Source organism: Nycticebus coucang, chromosome 15, assembly GCF_027406575.1.
Source record: "Nycticebus coucang isolate mNycCou1 chromosome 15, mNycCou1.pri, whole genome shotgun sequence".
NCBI classification, from domain to species: domain Eukaryota; kingdom Metazoa; phylum Chordata; class Mammalia; order Primates; family Lorisidae; genus Nycticebus; species Nycticebus coucang.
Window position 1 is genome coordinate 4,095,715 of NC_069794.1, and position 23,485 is coordinate 4,119,199.

Here is a 23,485-nt window from a genome sequence, read left to right on the forward strand (position 1 = left end):
CTTTGAATCTTGGTCGTACTTGAGTTAGGGGAGGTAGCAGGAGAAGGTGTCTCTGGGTGTTAACGAACGTACCACTGCAAGGGTTTCTGAATATAATTTAAAATCTGTTCGGGGGGATGAAAGTTAATCACCTGCCCATCAACATGTTTAAGGATTACTGTGGGAAATTCTGTTAGATGAGCTGAAACTCTGTCATCAGCTCCCAGTAATCCCCCACAATAACTGCTTTCCAGGCCAGTACCCCTCAATGTAGCAACATACCAAAGTGCAGCCTTCCACGTGAACAACAATCTCTAAGTACATTACATGTTTTGGACCCAACCATTCAGAACAAATATAAAAAGAGAATATGTATAAAATATTGTATAAAACAAAATAAACATGCAATTGAACAGTAATTGATACCAGGACTCCATCATTTTATTTTTTATTTCTACAAATGGTGGCCACCTTGTGTCTACTATGACATCCTGTCCCTCTATTAGTGACATTCGGCTCAATGCTCATTCACACATTTGCCAACCCAAGCATGAAACTTACATGTTTGAATCTGGATTCCAGTATGGTCCTGCTGGAGCCAGACCTACAGGTGAGGTGTCTCATTATCTGCTTGCCAGCTTCAGTCTTTCCCGATCCTCTTTCTCCACTGAGAGCAAACAGAGAGGGAGAATGTCAGTGTGCTGGTCACCCAACTGCAGAGCATTCTCAGCCCCAAGGCATCGAAGGGACAGCATGCAGGTGTCAGTGAGCTCGGGGTACGACGGAGCTCTTCCCTGTGGTGTGCTCATCTGTGCTGTGTAGTAAACATGCTCTGCACCGTGCTCCATGGCATTGCAGGGGTTGGGACTGCAGTGGGTGTGACACAACCTGTCATCTGACTCCTTCCCAGGGAGGATCCTGGGACAGAGGTGAACTATGGTAGAAAGGCTTTAGGCTGAAACAGCTTCACAAGTAAAGGTAAGTGGGGGGATGCTGCGGGTCTGTGTTCTACAGTGTGAGGTCACACACCATAGAGCCACATGCACCTGGCCTTAGAAAAGCTGCCACATCTTTCGGAGCCTGGGACGTAAAGTGCATTGGTACGAAAACTAAGGCCGTGAAGTGTTCATACTTGACAAGGTGGGTAACGTGGCCCGCATCTGGCAGACCCTCAGGTGTATCTTCCTCAGTTCCTTTGTGAGGTTTCGTCTGGTTCTCGTATTCTATCTTTTGCATTTTTCTTTAATCTAGGAACAATCACTGGCTGAACTTATTATTGATAATGACATGACTTTTGATACATCCTGGGCATAACTTCATTCACTGCCCTTTTAATTACTGGGGCCTAAAACTGTCAAAAAGATGAAATATTAAATTAAAATATGGAAATAAAATTTTTCTGGTCTGGGACTAAGTTAAAAGATATACTTTCCAGGAATGCTTAAGTTTTTGATTGCCATATTTCCAATTACCCTCTGTTAGGTCTGAGACATAATAGACAGTAATGATCTGTAAACAATGTATTTAGTTGACTTCTCAATGACTAATTTTGATATATTAATACAAATGGAGTGTGGGTCACCAGGCCAGCTCAGTTGGCATAATGTGAGATGCTTAATAAAAATGGATAAAACCTTTATACTGATGGTCTCAAGATAATCAAAGAGGTGGCAAAGCTGTGTAAAAGCACGGAATCCTGATAAGGGAAGAGAGTGACTAAAATAATAAGTCCTTGTGATCACAGATCTGTTCTTTAATTCTGTACACCAGGACTAAGTGATCACTCTTGAAACTTGAATGAAGAAATGATTTTTTTTTTTTTTCAAATAAAGCAGTTGATACAGGCATGGCATTATTAACTCTCACAAATACCCCCAAAAACACTAGTACTCCAGAATACTAACACGTTCTATGGGGGAAAAAGAAAATTCACAATCAAATGCATGTTGAAATTGTTGGATTAAGGAGAGATTAAACAGGTTTCTTTACTGAAAATACTTGCTGGCCACTGGGAGCGCCACCACAGGCAAATTCCCAAGGATGCCTTTGCTAAAGACCAAGGCATTTCACAAGTCAGAAGCTGCAGTCTTTAGAATGAAGTGGAATCAATCAGGATTTATGTAAATTCTCAGGAATGGACAAGATAATACACAGAAATAACCTGGTTGAGGGTCTAGCTCATAGTTCTTAAAAAGTGTTATGGTCATGCCCACCATCTTACCAACTTAAAATACTTTCTGAGCAATTTTTAAAAGTTGTTTCTCTTTTTAACAAGGTAAGACAAGAAAACCCAGAGCAGGTAAAAATAGAGCTGGATTCAAGAACCGTGGGAGCCCCAGCCTCTCAGGAGGCAGCGAAGAAACAACCTCTCCTACTCTGCTCTGAAAACCAGCCAGTCAGACTGCTCCTGGGCAGGGCTGGGGGTGGGGGTAGGCAGCTGATAGAACCAATAGAAGCACAGGAATACGTACTCATTTAAATATTTAAATAAGACACACAGAACCTGCCGGGCTCTATTTCTCAGGGTCTTTCATTCCACTTGACTGCTGGCTGCTAGGTTCAGTTACAGCAGGACTGATGATGACGACGTCTGCCTGGTGTGGAGGCCTGGCCTGGTGTTTCACACCACTCTGCAGGACAGATCTTCTTTTAATACTTAAATCTTTCTCCAGCCTTCCATCAATACATGATCATAGTTGCCCTGTACCTGGTGGTACTCACTTCTATTGACAAATACTTGCTGTGATGTAAATATCTGGCTGAGCGTTTTCTGTATTTATAAGCTAAGTGTATCACGTCTCAAATAAAAAATACTTTCAGGAGTGTAATTTGGTGACATAGGAGCAAAGGTGAATACCGAGAAGCACCCTGAGAAAACATACCTTTGCAAAGAAGGAAATTATATTTCCAAAGGCAGCAACACATTTTGAAGAACAAGTGGTTTAGTTCCACTAATATTAGACACCTCTCTCTCCCTGTTGTCTTGGTTTCAAAAGCAAAATTACTCTAGGTTTTAAATCTTCAAAATAACGTCTCAGTTAAGCTTGTTGATATTGAAGCAGCCACACTTGGGGCAATCTCTAACAGCAGAGATCTTTCTCCTTTATAAGGAGTCAAATGAGTTTCCTGCGCGTATATACCGGACCTCAGACTGCAGAGAGTGCGTAAATGTAAAGCACGAGAAACACAGGCCCCTGGGGCAAAGCTGAGCCTGCGGAGGGGGCCGGAGGACGGTCACCTGAGAATGAAACACTGAGGCCGCAGCTCCTGGAAGAGCCGATGGAAAGCTCGCTCTGCACAGGAGAAGAGGTGGGGGGGCAGGGAGGAGTGCAGCTTCCCTGAGGTGCTGAAGTACAGCTGGGAGACCTGGAAAATAGGTCCAAAAAGAGAAAAATCTCCATGAAAAAGTTCCAGGCCCCCTTATCCCACAGTATGAATGACTTCTAGCCTATACACAAAAGCAGATGAGTCCCTAATTTTGAATCTCATCTGTATGTACAAAACATTTGTAAATTACATCCTTCTGGGCACATTTCAATCCTGCGTGATGACAAAATGGAGGCTTACATTTCATCCTTTATTTCTTGGTCCACAGCCTTTAAATTACTCTGCTGTCTTTAAGAGGAGCAACTCACAAAATTCCATCCAGTTTAATTGATATCCATCCAGTAAGTCAAAACTGTGGTAATTTACATCAAATGCAATTTCTCTCAGCAATATTTAATACAGTAACATAAGATAGCAAAGAGTCTTAAACTTGAATGTGAGGGGCAGTGGCAGCTGAAGTGCATGTACATTTATACATTTCTTGGTAAAGCAAATTTAATTAACTTCATTTTAGTGAAGCGGTGATTTATAATGATTGCCATGGTGACTTATTTCTAACATTTCTAGTCCTTTTGAGTTTTTACTGAATTTTGTTACATTAGAATGAAACCTCAGTAATAGTAAAAATTCTGACTCATGAAGAAATATCAGACAAACTTATTTTTTATTTTACAAGGTAACAAATCTGTATCTTCAAAGACATCAAGGTTGGAAAAGCAAGAGGAGCCTGGAGACCTTCTTCTCAGTGAAGGTGATTAAAGGTCAGGGTGGCTGGATGCAGCCTGGGTGCTGACCTGACTCCAGCCCCCGCTGTACGCTCAGCACTGGAACAATGGGAAGTCTGAGGGGGGTCTCTTAACTAGCTGATAGCAGCGCGCCAGCAGCAGGGTCTCCATTCTGAGTTCACAGAATACTGTCATCTAATCTAAGGCACCTTAGAAAAAACACAATGTTTTCTTATCACATTCTTAAAGCTGCACCCTAATCTCAGAAGTTCACATGACAAAAATAAAGAATTTTTAATTTAAAATGTTTCTAAAAAGATACCAAACCAATATGGATGGTAGGACACAGCTGTGTATTGTATTCTACTTAAATTTTTGGCATTTTTAATTATCCCAGAACTTCAAATGAATATTGAAAATAACTACATGATAGTCAGGCACACATTATATAATCTATAAAACAGTCAGTTTTATCGTAACTTTATTTTCTTGCAGGATTACTTCTCAGCCTTTTGGCTAAGATCAAGTGTATTTTCTGGCAGGAAAAATTGCTGTTTTTTTTTCTTTTTGAAAATTTGGTATTTCACTTCTCCCTAAGTCCAACATGGAACTAATCTAACTTTGGCAAAATGCTTCTTTTTTTTTTTTTTTTTTTTTTGGTGTGACCATATGTTTTTATTAGTCTTGGATAAAATTTTTTTATTATTATTTTTTATTAAATCATAACTTTGTACATTGATGCATTTATGAGGCTCAGGGTACTGCTTCGATATACAATGTGAAATGCTTACATTGAACTAAGTAACACATCCATTACAATTATACTCATTTCTTAATAGTTTTGAAATGTACCATTGCATCATGCACATTAGGTGAGGTCCCCCCAAATACCCTCCCTCCTCCCATATTCCTCCTCCCCTCCCCTCTCTCTCCTCTTCCCTTCTACTTTCTGGACTATAATTATGTTTTGCCATTCATATCAGTGTGTAGGTGATTATATATTGATTTCATAGTAGTATTGAGTACACTGGATATTTTTTTTTTCTGTTCTTCAGATACTTTACTAAGAAGAATATGTTCCAGCTCTATCCAGGTAAACACAAAGGATGTGAAGTCTATCTTTTCTATGGCTGCATCGTATTCCATGGTGTACATATACCACAATTTGATCCATTCATGGGTACATGGGCACTTGGGCTGTTTCCATGTCTTGCCTATTATGAATTGGGCTGCAATAAACATTCTGGTGCAAACGTCTTTGTTGTAAGATAATTTTTGATCATCTGGGTATATACCTATTAGAGGATTTGCAGGATCAAACAGTAGGTCTACTTTTAGTTCCTTGAGCTTTCTCCAAACTTCTTTCCAAAAAGGTCGTATTAGCTTGCATTCCCACCAGCAGTGTAGAAGTGTTCCCTTCTCTCCTCATCCACTCCAACATCTGTAGTTTTGGGATGTTGTAACGTGAGCTAATCTTGCTGGAGTTAAATGGTATCTCAGAGTGGTTTTGATTTGCATTTCTCTGATGATTAAGGATAATGAGCATTTTTTCACGTGTTTGTAGGCTGTGTGCCTGTCCTCTTCAGAGAAGTTTCTGTTCAAGTCTCTTGCCCACATAGAAATAGGGTTATTTATTCTTTTCTTATTGATTAGTTTGAGTTCTCTGTAGATTCTAGTTATCAGACCTTTGTTGGAAGCATAACTTGCAAAAATCTCCCATTCTGAAGGTTTTCTGTTTGCTTTACTTACTGTGCTCTTGGCTGTGCAAAAGCTTTTTAGTTTGATTAGATCTCAGTAATGTACTTTTGGTGTTGCTTCAATTGCCCAGGGGGTTCTCCTCATAAAATATTCTCAGGCCAATTTCTTCAACTGTTTTCAAGTTGAAATCTTTTATCCAGTGAGAATCAATTTTTGTTAATGGTGAAAGGTGTGAGTCCAGTTTCAGTCTTCTACAGGTCGCCAGCCAGTTCACCCAGCACCATTTGTTAAATAGGGAGTCTTACCCCCACTGAATATTTTTGAAAGGCTTGTCAAATATCAAATGATGATAAGTAGCTGGGTTCATCTCTTGGTTCTCTGTTCTGTTCCATAAATCTACTGCTTTGTTTGTGTGCCAGAATCACTGTTTTGATCACTATAGATTTATAGTAGTATAACATGAAGTCTGGCAATGCGATACCTTCTGATTTGTTCTTATTTCTGAGTAATGTCTTGGCTATTCAAGGTTTTTTTCTGGTTCCACATAAAACGAAGTACTATTTTTTCCAGATCTTTAAAGTATGATGGTGGTGCTTTGATAGGGATTGCATTAAATTTGTAAATTGCTTTGGGTAATATGGACATTTTAACAACATTGATTCTTCCCAGCCATGAGCATGGTATGTTTTTCCATTTGTTAACATCTTCAGCTATTTCTTTTCTCAGAATTTCATAGTTCTTTTTATAGAGTCCTTTCACGTCCTTTGTTAGGTAAATTCCCAGATATTTCATCTTCTTTGGCACTATGTAAAAGGAATAGAGTTCTTGATTGTTTTTTCAGATTGACTATTGTTGGTGTATATAAAAGCTACTGACTTGTAAGTATTGATTTTGTATCCTGAGATGCTACTGTATTCCATGATCACTTCTAAGAGTTTTGAAGTTGAGTCCCTGGGATTTTCCAGGTATAGGATCATATCATCAGCGAAGAGTGAGAGTTTGATCTCCTCTGACCCTATTTGGATACCCTTGATCACCTTCTCTTGCTTGATTGAGATGGCTAAGACTTCCATTACTATGTTGAATAGCAGTGGAGACAGTGGGCATCCTTGCCTTGTTCCTTATCTGAGTGGAAATGTTTTCAATCTTACACCATTCAATATGATATTGGCTGTGGGTTTGCTGTAGATGTCCTCTATCAGTTTAAGAAATGTCCCTTCTATGCCTATTTTCTTAAGTGTTCTGATCATGAAAGGATGCTGGATATTATCAAAGGCTTTTTCTGCATCAATTTGAGACAAGTGCAGGACCAACCAGATGGCTTTATATCCGAATTCTATCAAACCTTTCAAGAGGAACTAGTACCTATATTATACAATGTTTTCTAAAGCATAAAGAAGGAATACTTCCCAACACATTCTATGGAGCAAATATAACCCTGATACCCAAACCAGGAAAGGATCCAACAAAGAAAGAAAATTATAGACCAGTATCATTAGAGTATTGATGGTAAAGTAGTCATTAAGATCTTAGCAAACAGAAGACAAAATGCTTTGAAACTCACTCACTCTTTTTTGTAACCTGCTGAGAACTTCATTACATGTTATGAACAAAGCAGGTACAATGCAGAGCCTGGAACATGAACCCACCTTTGTGTGCAAGGAGGTCATTTCACTTTCTGGTGTATTTCTACAAACCTATCAGGGGCTACGTATTCTCTTCAGGCCTTGTTTCATTGGAGATTAGACATGGATGGATCCTGAATGTCTAAAGGAAGTTTTTCATGATAATCACATTCAAAACCTTTTTTTCCCCTTATAAGCCTCTTTTCCCGGCAGTGTTAGGGTTGATACTGTACAAAAGTCCCTTGCCACCACCTGGGGATGCTAGCTTGATGCTGATTCTGTGCTTTCTAAACAATATAGCTATGGAAATAATAATGGTGGCTTAACAATGTATTTTCTTTTCTTTTCTTTTTTTTTTTTTTTTTTGGTTAATAGTTAATTAATTTATTCTTCCATGCTTTTTTTTTTTTTATTAAATCATAGCTGTGTACATTGATATAATCATGGGGCGGTTCCACTAACACTTTCTGGTTCTCTGAGTGACTGACTGGCAAGCCATCTCATCTGGCCTTTATTACCTTGGTTACTGTGATCATTATTAATGCTATTTCCCATTCTCCTGTGGCTCAGCACACGTCCTCAGGGAGGCCACTCCCTTCCCCACCTGCCTTCTTTTCACTTCACCATCCTTTCCCCAGGGGTGTCATTTGGACAAGAGGATTGCCAGTCAGTGAAAATTTTATGGGCTCCATTTTAGCTTATAGGTGAGCTGGCAAGAGGTCAGACTTGCTCTTTCCTGGACTCTGATTCCACTAAATAAGGGCCTTCTTGCTCTATTGATAAAAGCTCTTCTTTTTGTCACTGTGCATGACCCTTTAATAAAGGGCCAGGAGACTGCAGAGTCCTGCCATCCTGATCTGATTCCTGAAACCAATCGTCCACTCACACAGCTCTATGAGAGCCATCCAGGTACACACCCCATCTGCTGACCATCCACTCACACAGCTCTAGAGAGCCATCCAGGTACGCACCCCCATCTGCTGACCACACACTCAAACACGTTTTACCTAATGTATTTTTCTATTTCTTCTCTTTTTTTATTCTATGAGTTAGTTGAAATGATGAGTCAAATGGGTAATATATATATATATAATATATAAAGTTACCTTATAAAAACTTAATATTTATGTATTAAATACTTGATACTTGTTAAAATGTAAATATAAATATTTATTAAAAATGTAAATATAAATAATTTTACCCATATAAGGCATAAATAATAATGATATAAATAAGTTGTAAATAATATAATTTTACCTATATAAGTTTATGAATATATAAAAATTACATATTTATATAAATTTTATGTTGCATTAACCATTCTAAGTTTTAATGGATTATTGTGGCAATATGCTCAATATATTATGCCTTATTCCTACATTAATAAGGAAAGACGTCTAGCTCTGTGTCTCTCCTTTTCTCTACTAACATGTATTCCTGAGAAAATTGCAAGTACAACATATAATTTAAAGCCATAATGTTGCCATATTATGGACTTTTTTATTTTTTGTCGATTTATTCATTTATTGAAAAGGTTGGTGTACTTTCTTTTTATTTCAGAATTTTAGGGGGTACACATGCTTTGTTTGCATACTTGTTTTTTTGTACAGATTTAGTCAAAGTTGTTAGTTTGCCCTTCACCCAGATAGTGTGCACTGTACCCACCAGGCGTGAATTTACCCAGACTGTGGACATTTTAAAAACAAACAAGACCATAAGATAATAATAGGTTTTCTCCATAATGAGATTCATAACTATGATAAGTCAGGTCATACTATAAGAATCTGTCATGTTAAATTTTGACTAATACTTGTAATTTTATCTCTAGAACCATAGAAGCATTAAAATAAAGGTTATATACATACATTTATTTTTCATTCAATTATTCAAAGCTGACTTCTGTCTCATTAGAAGATTCTTGTTAACTATACAATCAACTGTGACCATAAATAAAAGCCAGAACAATACATTCTTAGTTAACTTTAAATAGTATCTTTCTCTCCTCTCTCTCTCCTGCTTCCCTCTATCGTTCAGTCTTTCTCTCCTCTTTTTTCCTTTCTATAAAATGCGTACAAAATTAAATGATAATAAGCATGGAAATTCACTTAGGTAGTATAACCCAAATGATCTTCTGATATTAATACAATAAAAATGGTTCCGACCTATTATCATCTATGAGGCGGCTGGCATCAGACTAATCCTCTTATTATGGGCAGCTTCAAAAACTGGACAAAATAAAATTCAGCATTGAATCGTAGTTCTCAGAAAATCAACTCTGACTTAAGGAGCCAAGATCTTGGAGAAATCAAAACGCTCTGAGCCACACAGGATGTTTTCCTGCCTCTTTCTCAGCACTCACTGCGTTTTGCTGAGCAGAGCTCAGGTGCACCATAGGAAAGAGGCTGGGATTTTAACATCACTCACAGTTCCTGGAGGACATAAGCTTGTATTAGGAGCTCAGAAACATGGGAAGGGCCAATGGACGTCATTCCAGCTTCTCAGCTGAGACACTTCACGGGCAAGAGCAAATGAAAACTAAGGGAGACTTCACTGAGTCGAGATGGTCTGTCTTTCTGCCCACCAGCAGGAAAAATCAAGATATTTGGGGGAGGAAGATAAGGTCCTGGCCACCTCAACTTTTTATGTGGAAAGTTTAATATTCAATCAAAAGTTTCTGTGAACATCAATAAATATGTATATATAATGAAAAGCCAACACACACACACACACACACACACACACACACACACACACACACCAGAAACAGTGTCATTAGAATTACCAGACACAGAATTTAAAATAACAGTAATTGACGTCTTCAGGAAAATAGGTGGCAAAATGAAGAATTTCACCAGAAACTTGGAATCTTTAAGAGTATAAAATGAAAATTTTAGCAATGAGAAAAATAACAAACATCAAAATTTAATAGATAATTTTATCAGAAGATTGAAAACAACAGAAAAGAGAATTAATTTATTAATTAATTAACCTGGTCAGCCAATGTACTCAGATGGTAGGTCAACACGAAACAAAAATAGACAACAGAGTAAGTAAATAAACTTATATTTTTATAGACTTCGTACAATAAAGAAAAAAATCACAAATAGTAACATAATATATTAAATAGTAATAAACTTGTGAAATAGCAAACACATAGAATTCATTAAAGCTGTGTTTAAAGCAAAATTTAAAAAGCTTCAGATACTTATTTTAGAGGTGAAAGGCAGGAAATAAATGATAGAGCTAGACCACATAAACAATAATCAAATACACCCAGGAAAGGTAGAAAGAAGAAAAGATAGATGCAGAAATCATTGCATAGAGGATAAATATAAAATAGGAAATAAAACTAGCTGTAAGCTTTTTTGAAAAGATTAATGGAATCAATAAATTATGATTATATTTATTTTAAAATGTTAGAGCACAAATTGTGAACATATGGAATAAAAAACACTCAAAATTCTATGAATAGTAAAATGATAAATAGAATTATAAGTACACCAAAAACTGTTGAAGTTTAAATGTAATTAACATAATTCTTGGAAAACACAATTATTAAAAACTAGCACAAAAAGAAATAAGCATAGGACTGTCCCATATTTGGCAAAGAACTAAAACCCCACCCACAAAGAAAATAACAGGCCCTAATTATCCCACTAGTGAATTCCTCTTTCACTAGTAAAGAAAGAACAAGTTTACACAAACATTTTCGAAGAATAGAAAACAGAGTATATTTTCCAATTCCTTTTATGGAACCAATCCCATATTGATGTAAAGGACAGGAAAAAAAAAAAAAACAGTAAATGAAAGGAAAATTGGGAGCAGGTCTCTGCCATGAGCACAGATGCAAAAACCCTAATTAAAGTATTATTTAATAGAATCCAGTGATCTAAAGAAAAGAATGAAACATCAATAATGCAAGGTGGGTTTAACGTTTGAAAATTAGGAAATGTAAGAAATAATATAAGAAACTATAAATATATAAGAAAACAAATGAATCATAGTCCCTACTTCTTACATGGTGTTTTTGATATGTGTTGAGAATACAGAATATTTAAATAGCATTACAATAAGTAATAAGAAGGTAGACAAACCAATTTTTTAATTTTTGGTTTGAAACTATGTAGAAGCTTTAAAAAGACATGTCATAAAAGAAGAAATAACAATAGTTCTGTGATAACATTGTCACTATTATTGGTTATCAGAGAAATGCCAATTTAAAAAACAGTATAATTCCACTATATACCCAGAAGAATGATGAACAGAAAAGCAAAATAAGTAAAATTTGAGCAAAGAAAAGAAGCAACTAGAATGTCTGTATTATGCTGGTGGAAATGTACATTAGCACGATCACTTGGAAAACTGTTGGTTTACCAAAACTGAACAAGTGTGCAAATTCATGCTTTAATGCACCAATGCCTCTTTTAGGTATATATCCAACAAAAGAAACAGAAAGTATTCATAAAACATATACAGCAGAAATATCCCAGCCCAAACAGACCAAACATCCATTTAATAGTTAATTAAATTCCAGTATAGCCACAAAAGGGACTTGTATACGGTAATACAAAAAAAAAAAAAAAAACCAACTAGTGTACTTATTTCCACACACAGAAACAAAGACAAAGCTCCCATCCATAATACTGGGAAGACGTAGCCAGATACAAAGATATTCAGTCACATTCCATTAATAAAAATTTCGTCCACAGAGAGGGTGGTTTGGGGAGCAATGTTATGATTGGGACAAGGTATGGGGGGCATCTGTGATGCTACTAATGTTCTATTTCTTAAAGTGCATGGTTTCAAGAATGACATTACTTTGTATAAACTAGTTGAATGGAACATTTACTATTCCTATGCTATGCAGTATCCATATTATACTTCAATGAACAGATTTACAGAAGTATTAGCTATGGCTCAATAACAACACTGAGCTATTCTTCAAAACTATTTAATAACCATGTGTCAGATTAACTTTAACCCTCTGCTAACTAATTCCTCAAATGACTGTGGGTAATTGCCCTGTCCCTCACCGCTCCTGCTCCCATATGTTCTCAGATTTCCCAGGGGTGAAGCTGGGGGAGATGGATGGAAAGAGGAGAGCGGGCAAGTTTCAACACAGTTTTAAAGTAACAGTGGAATTGACTATTGGGGTGAAAGCACAGTGAGGGGTACTCTCTTGTTCTCCAGAGCTATTTCTGTGAGAATTCTTATTTGACTCCTTGGAGCCTTAGAGGGAGTAGTGTCTGTATCCCTCTGTCCCCACACAGCATCAGGGAGTGAGTCCCCACCCAGGAACACACATGCACTTCCGGTCTCTTGTCTGGCAGGCACCTGCTCCCTCTTGGGCACTCTGCTTCATAATGGAACCAGCCTGTGGCCACATAAAAAATAAAGAGTTCCTAGCAGTATTTTTGATCTATTACTACTTAGAAATTGTACTGTGTTTTCAGTTTGCCGGCATAATTTTCTACAAGCAATTTCTCTTCTAATTTTGAGGGTTTCGTAATGAAAACTGGCCTGTCACTTGGGAAAATGTACACATACAATACTGCCCTTTCTAATCACCACCACTTTAACGTCATAGACACTCTTCAGAAACATGCCATGTGTTCAAACAAGGCTCCAAACTAGCTGATCCAGATTAGTTGATTAGTCAACAAGTTATGGAAAATAGAATTATACATTAATTTTAGAAGTCTATCTAGTGACCACAATCATAGAAAAATTACACATTTTAAGAGCAAAGGCAATTTTTGATAAAATAACAGATTTTCCAAGTTACCTCAAAACAAATTAAAGTCACTGTCATATAATCATTCAATTAAAATATTAAACAATTTTGAGAAATTTGCTTTACTTTTTTTAATTCAATCATAGCTGTGTACATTAATGCATTGTGGGGTACAATGTGCTGTTTTCAGACACAATTTGAAATATTTTCATCTAACTGGTTAACATAGCCTTCATGGTATTTTCTTAGTTATTGTGTTAAGACTTTTATATTCTGTTTTCTTTCCCTTTCTCTGTCAGTCATTTATACAAGTATTGTATGCCTCATGAATGTCACTCTGCATAATTAAATGGTGCTTAAAATTTTATACTCACCATGGGAGAGTAAATGGGAAGCTCCTTGAATGGATTAACAAGCAAGAGGATGTCCCCAATAAAAGTCTGTTAACACAAAAAATGTAATTAGTTTATGAACCATATAAATGGCACCTTTAAAGATTACATAATTTTAAAAACATAGTACAAAATATAAAGAATATGTAAAATTAGTTTTAACGACTTGCAACTTGTTCAAAAATTTTGCAAGTAAAGAAATAGTAAAGTCAAATTCAAATTGAATAACACTACTAATAGGCTTTGTTCCACTGTACATACAACAAGTGAATAGTTGAACTCAAAGTGTCTCTGATGTTAAAGGGATTTTGTGAGACCCAGACTGCACACCAATGTAGAATTAAAACGTACCACAAAATGCACAGGAAGATATAAATGAGGAAGTGAGTGTTGTGTTGCTGCAGAATAATAACAAAATGCATAACTAAAAAGTTAGTAAAGCACAAAAATAATAAAATGCTTTTTAATGCCAGCCTGGTGCTGTGGCCAATGCCTATAATCCTAGCACTCTGGGAGGCCAAGGCAGCTGGATCACCTAAGCTCAGGAGTTCAAGACTAGCCTGAGCAAGAGTGAGACCCCATCTCTTAAAAAAATAGCAATACTAGCCAGGTGTTGTGGCGGGTGCCTGTAGTCCCAGCTACTTGGGAGGCTGAGACAGGAGGATTGCTTCAACCCAAAGGTTTGATGGTGCTGTGAGCTATGATGCCACAGCACTCTACCCAGGGTGACAGAGTGAGACTCTGTCTCAAAAAAAAAATAAATAAATAAAAAAGATAGAGAAGTAAGGAAAGCCAGATGGAACAAATAGAAATAATAAAATGATAGTTTTAAAACTAAATATAGCAGTAATTACATCAGTTGTAAAGGTACTAAATACTCTAATTAAAGGAAAAAGAAAATACTAAATATGTGCTACTCTAAAGAGAAACCTTAAAGATTATCTAGACTTAAAAATTTTTAAAGTAAGATACACAGGAAATAGTAAAAGCAAAAAAGGGATTATAGCAATATTTGGTTTGTAGAAAATGTACTTTAGAAAACAGTACCAGAAATAAAATGGAACATTTCACAATGATAAAATAACAAGCAGGAAATTAAGCAATTCTCAGTTCCTACAAGAATAAAATCCAGCATCAAGCAGATAAAAACATGAGTTACAGTGATGGTGGGCAAGTTTAACATCATTCTTAGTAATTCATGAAATAAGCAGACAAAATATCAAAGTAAATAATCACCACATTGACCAACTGATTTTTAGAGAATACTGAGACCAACCACAGCAGAATAAACATTCTTTTAAATTGACCTTAACCGGTTTCATTAAATGTAAAGGATTTCAGTCACATAGAGTTTGTTCTCTAATCATGGTAGAATTAAGATAGAATATTGTATGGAGTTCGGGAAATTAGCTGGAATGTAGGTGAGCTTATCATGCTCAGAAAAGGAGACTGAGGAGATGGACACTTCAAACTGTTCACTGTGGCCATTCACTGCGTTCATGTCTGTCCAAACACCAGGTGGTACACGTACACCTTAAATTTATACAACAAGAAACAAAACATAAAACTCTCATTTTAATTAAAAAGATATAGAAGTCAGTGATGGGTATGCATAAAATCACCATACATTTGGAAATTATCCAATATGTCTACAAGGAACTTGTGAGTTCAACAAGATTCAAATTGCAAGTAGGGAAATACTATGCTTACAATATGCCATACCTTGTGAGAAACAACTAAATGTGTACTTGGTATAAAAATTATATCCTAAAATGCATATTAGGGAAATAGGAAGGGTAATAACTAATGATTTAAGTCTGCATTTCAAGAAGCTTATAAAATTAAACCAAGTTATACAGAAATAGGTAAAATGCATAAAGTAATAAGCACAGGAGCAGAAATCAATGGAATAGGGGAACAGAAGCCGAAAGGTGGTCCTTTGAAAAACTTACTCAAGTTTCTCCTAGCAAGACTGATTGAGGACACCAGAGGAAATGTACAAACTGCCCGTGTCGGACCCGCGGACATGGAAACAGATGAGGATGCTAGGAACCACGTTTCAGCCCCTCTGTCTGGACATTTGGATAAGATGAACACTCTCCCAAGAGAGCAAGAGAGCAAGAGAGCACACTGTACTAAAACTAACACACTGAGCAGCAAACTCGGATTAGTTGTTTCTTTTTGTGGTATATGTACACCATGGAATATTATGCAGCCTTAAAGAAAGATGGAGACTTTACCTCTTTCATGTTTACATGGATGGCGCTGGAACATATTCTTCTTAGTAAAGTGTCTCAAGAATGGAAGAAAAAGTACCCAATGTACTCACCCTTATTATGAAACTAATGTAGGACCTTCACATGAAAGCTATAACCCAGTTACAACCTAAGAATAGGGAGAAAGGGGAAAGGGAGGAGAGGGAGGGGGAGGGAGGGGGAAGGGAGGGGGGAGGAAGGTGGAAGGAGGGGGATTAATGGGATTACACCTGCGGTGCATCTTACAAGGGTATATGTGAATCCTAGTAAATGTGGAATGTAAAGGTCTTAGCAAAATAACTAAGAAAATGCTACAAAAGCTATGTTAACTAATGTGATGAAAATGTGTCAAACGATCTATGAACCAAGTGTATGGTGCCCCACAATCATACTAATGTACACAGCTATGGTTTAATAAAAATAAATAAAAAAATAAAAAATAAAAAAAATAAATGTCAAAAAAAAAATTGTAAAGGAAATTTAATCTGTATCTGAAAAGACTTTTCCACAGAGAAAACTTAGGCTTTCCTGCTGAATTATTCCCAGGATAGGTGTACCAAATACTGAAGTGCTATATACATCACTTTAGAAAGTAGCGGAAAAGGAACACTTCTCATTTCAGACCACAATCTCTGTATCAGCGTCTAGCAGGAATATTTCAAGAAATAAAAATTACAGACAGATCCCTTTCATTAAAATACATGTAAAAATCCTAAGCAAAATATTGGCCAATTGAATCCAGTGGTATCGTGAAAAAGTAACATATCTCAACAAAAGAGGCTCTTTATTCTAGAAATGAGAGATTCGTGTTTGAAAATCAACTTCTGTAATTAGTAATATGAAGAAAAAAGACATGATCATCTTAATAAATGGAGCAAAGCATTCAATAATATTCAACAGTCAGCCGGGCCTTGTGGTGGGCGCCTGTAGTCCGAGCTACTTGGGGAGCTGAGGCAAGAGAATCAATCGCTTAAGCCCAAGAGTTTGAGGTTGCTGTGAGCTGTGATGCCAGGGCACTCTGCTGAGGGCAACATAGTGAGACTCTGTCTCAAAAAAAAAAAAAATATTCAACACTCATTCTTAAAATATTCTTGATTAAAATTTGGAAACCATTAGTGTAATGGGTTTTCCTTAATCTAATGAGACATGTAACTTAAGCTATGGCACAGCTACTGCAGACGACTCGAGGATGAACTGGACAATAAGCCACTGACAGCTTTTCCCTGGGATTGGAGGTGGACAGGGACATCTGTTACTGCCGTTTCCAGTCATCCTTTTAGTGATAGCTCTGCCTTACAATGCAATGTAACAAAATAAAGTAAGGAAGGAATGAATACTAAAAAATAAGCAAAAGTCATTATTTACAGACTAAGTGGCATTATACACAGAAAATCAAATAAAATCTCCATATAAATTTAAAAAAATTATCTCCACACTATCCATAAACAATTATAATAAAAAATAAACATTTCATTATTTTCTGGAAAAAAAATCAGTACATCCTCTATACTTGAAGGATATCCAGAAACATATTCAATGTATATGGGCAAGACAAGAATTCTATGCTAAAAGTAAAAAAATCTTTTTAAAGATGGTCATAGAAGGGATATAATATTCCAGGATATGGGAAATCAAATACTGTGAAAATCTCAACTATTCCCATCTAATCTATATATCCGATGTAACACTAATAAAAAATACAATTGAAATTGCTAAGTTGACTTTAAGGTATATACAGACACCCCAAAGTCACGATTCGCTGAAGAACAAAATGAGGGGGCTTTCTATTTATCAAGATACATTTTACAGGCATCATAATTAAGATGTTTTCGTATGGGTTTCTGAACTAACAGACCAACACAACAGAAAACAGATTGTAGGAATACCTAGAAACCACTCCCCAAGGTCACCTGACTTATGACAATGATGTTGTGACCACACAAATATGTGTGGGGAAAATCATTAATCTTGACTGTCCTGTTTTGCCATTGTGAAGTCATTTCCTCCTGGGTAACATGTCTTGGATTCAGGGAAGAACCACCAGAAAGGACACAGTCCTGCACACCAAAATCCTGAATGTGGAAATGTCCCAAGGTCAAGATTGCTAAAGTCTAAAATCCCACAAATCAAATAAATCACAGTGTAACTATCCTGGATATGACCAAAAACATAGTAATCCCTTCTGTGGATTTTAACATTCAGAATTTTATAAGTTCAGAATTGTAGTCTGTAGGATTTTAGGTGTTTGTTTGGGCTTTTAGACTATAAGGATTTTGATCTTTGGAGATTTTGATCTCACAGGATTTCAACATTTTGGAGTTATGTCCTTTGGGATTAAGACTGGCACCAAAATGACTTAAACGTAGAATGGTTCCACTTCAAAAAGAAAATACGGGACATCTTCAGAACCAACATCAAGATTCCTCAAACACAGGTCAAAAAGCAGTATCCATAAAGAATTTTTATAACTTCTAACCTTCTCTTCATCTAAAGACACTATTTGAACAGTATGATATAAGCCATAAACTGGAATAAAATAGTGACAAGGTACATGTCTGGTAAAAAAAAGGAGTATCTTAAAAATAAAAACCTAGAAATCAAGAGGGAAAAGAAAGAAAATGCGTTTTTACGGCACACAATTGAATAGGAAACTTCGCAAAAGAAGGTAATGAAATGAGAACAAACGCGTACTGGTATTATCACAGTTGCCAGAGAAATATAATCTAAACTCACAATGAGCTGCCTCTCCGCAACTGGCAGAATGGCTAGAACTTGAAAAAACTGCTAATGAATTAATACCATTCATTCTGAAAACACTCTGGTTGTGTCTACTAAAGCCAGACATGTTTTCTGAAGCTGGTGTTCCACTCCTAGGTAAACACCCCACAGAACAACAGGCAGCCCCCTCCCCAAATTATAAACATCCACCTGACGCATGACTCAGACTTATGAACATAGCTTATTACACATAACAGGTACACCAACCTGTTCCAACTTATGTACACATTCAACTTAAGGACAAAGCAACAGACCCTATGTCGTTTGTAAGCTAGAGACCGCTCATACATCTATAAGTTACACTATAGAAATGTTCACATACGTGGGCCAAAAACTAAGGGTCTAAAGCTGTCTATAGTTATTCATAATTACCATCCTGAAAGTTGAAACAACTCAAAGTTGCCTCAATTTACAGTGCTTAAATTAAATGGGGCGTATTCAACATAGTAGCTTCGTGTAATATACTGAAAACTTCTGTTAAATGCTAGAGAAGAAAAAATGCAGGTGGAAAGTGGACAGTGGCAGAATTGAGAAATTTGCTGATTAAGGAAGATGAATAACTTTCAAATAAAATCAAAATACCTGTAAGTGAGGGAGGATTGTTATATTTGCTAGATTGTTGAAGGACTTTAAGATGGGCTTTGAAAATTATTATGTGATAAATAAAAAGTAGTTTACAAAACATGACATAATGTTAATTATAAAGTCATAGAGTGTAACTTTAGTCATCACAGTTATCAAAAGCAAGAAGGCTGTTTGGGTGAAATGGAACATTTTAAATGTAATACAGAGAAAGATTAGTTTAACTTGTAGAAACCAAGAGAATCCCTTCACCTCATCTTGTTGACATATAACTTTCCTTTTCGACAGCTTGCACATGGTAAGTACACCAAGGAGTATTCTGGATTGAGTGGAATGACATGAAACTTTATGACAAGTGGTGCCTCCCACAGCATTTGACATCACAGATGAGGCTGTAATAAGCCAGCCAGTGGCAGTTCCAGCTTGTGAAACTGTGTCCATGTAATTTCAAATATCCGTGGAGAGGAGCCTCAGTCTCCCATACCAGCTTGTCAACATTAGCATCTTGAAATGGTCTTAAAAATAGACCTGCTACATCCTACTGGGTCACTCTTATCAGCAAATTAACAGGTGTTAAGTGGCCTCCATAAACCAGGCTGTGTCCTGCAGGGTGTCACCCAATGTTACTTGGCTCTGATTTGCTTAGTGTCCATTGCTGCATATGTGTTTTAGAACTCTCTTGGCTAACCAGATGTCAACAGAAGCTGCCGTGTTTATTTTGTGGCTTTTTTCTTTATGAGTCTCAAGTCCCACTAGTGTGTTTGTAAAGCAAGTGCTGCCAGCAAACCCCTTTGTGGTTCGTAAAGGAATGTGACTGTATGTTCTCTCCTTGCTGGCACTGTTGGCAGTCATGATTCCTGAATGTGAGGCTTTTATTCTGTGCATTTCTTTGGAGACATGTGTCTTATCACCTGCAAGTAAGTTTCTGTTTGAAGGCTTGGGAACCTCCTCCTGCAAGTGACTATGGAAACACCCCAATTTGATGTCCAAATGGAAAATTACACACTTCAGAAAAGAGCAAGTTGTGGTCTGCTTTGGAAGATCATATTATACAGCAAAGCAGACTGCAGCAAAAAGCAATGAAAATTCTGATCAAAGGATGAATTCAACGTTTCATGTTGGCTCTGATGGGAGTCATTGCTCAACCTCCAGTTGTTTGCCATGGATAAATAAATATGAATTTCTGTGCTTCGTGCTGCAGCATGTATTTGGTGTTCGAGGTCTACTCTTTTGTTCAATGTTTATTGGGCATCTGTCCGTGTCAGATACCAAGCATATGGGGCAGTGAGCACTGGCCCTCCTGGACCTCTCATTCTAGTGTGTGTGCATCAGTGTGCAGGTGAGGTGGGGAGGAGAGAGAAAATAAAGAATCTAAATAAGAAATTTGCAGGTAAGGAACACTTGCTTTAAGTCCCAATTAATCGTGGATTGATGTTTTTGTGAAACATAATAAGAATGAATTACTAAAAGAAATGGGATTGAAAAGGACAGATATACAAAACGCAAGCTCCAATTCTGATTAATCCAACAGATGGAAATTAAACGATCCAACTGCTCTTAGAACTTCTTTAAAAACACTCTTACTTCACACTGGCAATAAAAAGCTCACAGATCTTCTAGGGAAAGAATTTATTATTATTTAATCCATAGGGTTTAAATTTCTAGTCTGCCACTAGATGCAATTTCATGTACTGTATGCAGACCACTCTCACTGCGTTGATTTAGCTCTTCAATATTCCAGGAGCTGGGAAGGGAAAACCCAGGTCTCACACAGTGGCACATTTGTGTGTTAGGAGACTATCAACACTGGTTATGCAGATGGAGATAGGAACCAGGTGAAAGGAAAATTTTGTAAGAGGAGCTGAAGCTAGGACTGTCATAAAAGGGTAGGAAGTATTTGTCATGTAAGATTAATTGTGCTATTCTTCCCAAGAGGAAAGAGATTAACACTTACATTAAGTAAGAATCTCAAAAAGGGGAAATGCCATTTGATAACATTCCTGGGTCACAGGTCACAGGGGTAGAAAAAGGTGGGTACTGGTTGCAAAATGCTGTTTGCCTTGTCGGGGGAGACCCACAGGATAAGCAGTTTGTAAACAGTGAATTGAGGGTTTCATAGATTTTTGAGAAAAGGATATAAAATTACCCACCCTGACATGTCAGTGGTGCCAAAAAAAAAAAAATAGAAATCAGAGTCCTGAGAGAGCACCTGTGTAGGACCCCGGGAGAGTGCACCCCATGCTGTCTGTGCTCACCAGCTGAGGGTCAGCACAGCACGGGCGAGCGCCTGTGCTAGACTCCAGGGGAGTCCAAATGCCAACCCAACCACCAAGGAGGGGATGACATGTATAATCACAAACTGTGTTCAGTGCTAGAGAGAAGGGGCTCCCAGTGGTTTAATCTGGAAGTGCTGAGAGGGTTTACTTAAAGACTGAAGAATATTTCAGTAGGAGTTTGTAAAGCTAAGTATTTCATTGTGTAGAAAGAAAATACTTCAGGAAACAAAGCATTTAATGGTGATTCTCTAATGCAGGAAGGAGGGTGACAATCGAATAATTGAGACACCTTAAGAGTCCCCATTGTGCAGGTGCACATGTGGGTACTTAAGGGAAGAGTCATATCCCGGTGTGCTTGCATTGCTAGAAGTAATGATTTTATAAGCTTAAAACTGATATTCAATTGTTTATTATAAGGAGGTTAGAAATTGAATTAACAAAATGATTGCAGATGATGAGCAAAGGGAACAGAGACAGGAGAGAAGTGGATCAGAGAAAAGCACAGACACATTTGGACTATAGGATCCATACTGAGAAATTCATAATCTGTTGCAAAATGCAACAGCCTGGAAGCCTGGCCCTTTAAAGACAAGCAGACTGTCTTGCTGGAGTTTCACCCCTCACCCAGCGCAACTGGGCCCCAGTGTTTCTCAGCACTCAGGGCCAGGCTCCCGCATGTGGGCCCTCTCTTGGAAAGAGTGAGTGCAGAGGGTTGGGAAGATTTACGAGAGAAGGTGAAATGCACTGGAAACAGCACAAATGCTTTGCCTTCATTAAGAGAGAAAGTCTTTTGGGAAAAGATAAGGAGAAAATATTCCCTTTCTGTCTTCTCGGTATGTCAGAAGTGCCAGGTCGTCTGGGCACAAGGCTTCCCTAGTGTTAACTGCCACTGCTGAGATTTGTGTGCATGGTCTGATTGGGGTCTGCTTTGACATCCTGCTCCTGGACTGTGTTCCCTGTCCCATGCTCTGTTTGTGTTAATATCATAAATAACTTAGAGCAATAATAGTAAGAGGTAAATCAGTCTAATTAACATAGTTTGGTTAGAAAATGCAAGCCCAGCAAGAACCATGACATAAGGGCTTAGCCTTCCCCCATTAGACTGATGATTAAAACAGTGATATGTGTAATAAAAATGGAGCTAGCCTGAAGTGAGGGCCTCTTCACCAGACCTGATGCTTGAAGGTGTTCAGTCACTCTGACCCAGCTGCTCTAAAAAGAAAACTTTCTCTTTATGTCTTGACTTTTCCATTTTCCCACACCTTCTCTTCTCTGCGATTCACTGGGAGAAAACTCACAATATGGTTTGGGGCTGGTCTCTTACACTAGTGATAGTGTTCAGGGGCAGACCATGAGGAGATTCATGGTCTATACTCTAGACTCTGCAACAAGGCTTATGGTCTTTGTCCTATGAAAAAACATAAACCATTGGGAAATGGAGGATGGTGGTTTCAATGAGGAGGTGGCCCCAGAGAGGAGAGAAGCAGACAACACTTATAGGCATGAAGGGGCTAAAGAAATACAAGCAAGCCAAGCAATGGTCTCCCAGGACTATACTAAGTAACAACAAACAAACAAAATCAACACAGCACTGGGAAAGAAAGAGGAGAAAATGGAATGAAAATAGTACACGCCTTATAAAAGTCACCAGGCAGCAAAAGAGACCAAAGTAATCAGGTTCTCACTACTTTATGTCAGTGATTCAGTTTTATTAATTTTCATGGAAGTATTTAACTTTAAGTGTATTTACAGTGGCAGGTAATTTATCCAAGCATTAAGATGCTGTGTCCCACTTGTCATAGTTTAATCAGTACTTGACAATTTATGACTTAAGAGGAAATCTCAGATTTCACATTTACGTGATTTAATGAATTTCTCGGCATACCAGGGTGGAACGAGTATTACTGACAAGGGACAGCAGTAGACGCATGGTCAGAGTTCTCTGTAGATATTCCAATTGAGCATGTTCTGTGCTCTGGGTAGAATGTAACAGGAAACAAAGGGAGAGATTTCTGGATCACGGTGTGCCTAAATTACTACCGGTCTTAGAAGAAAAGCACACAAATGGGGACAGAAGCACAGAAAATCAGTTCTCCATGCTTTTCATCATCTGA

At 37.5% G+C, this 23,485-nt stretch overlaps 1 protein-coding gene across 1 annotated transcript in view; it reads right to left on the bottom strand.

The window, feature by feature from the left end:
* MYO16 (myosin XVI) overlaps window positions 1-23,485 on the bottom strand; it is a 643,638-nt gene that overhangs the window by 300,253 nt on the left and 319,900 nt on the right. Inside the window, exons 12-14 of the mRNA XM_053563761.1 lie at window positions 13,463-13,528; window positions 3,218-3,345; window positions 541-646 (exon numbers count right to left, since the gene is read on the bottom strand). Coding sequence (XP_053419736.1) covers window positions 541-646; window positions 3,218-3,345; window positions 13,463-13,528 — 300 coding nt within the window. The remainder of the gene's footprint in view (window positions 1-540; window positions 647-3,217; window positions 3,346-13,462; window positions 13,529-23,485) is intronic.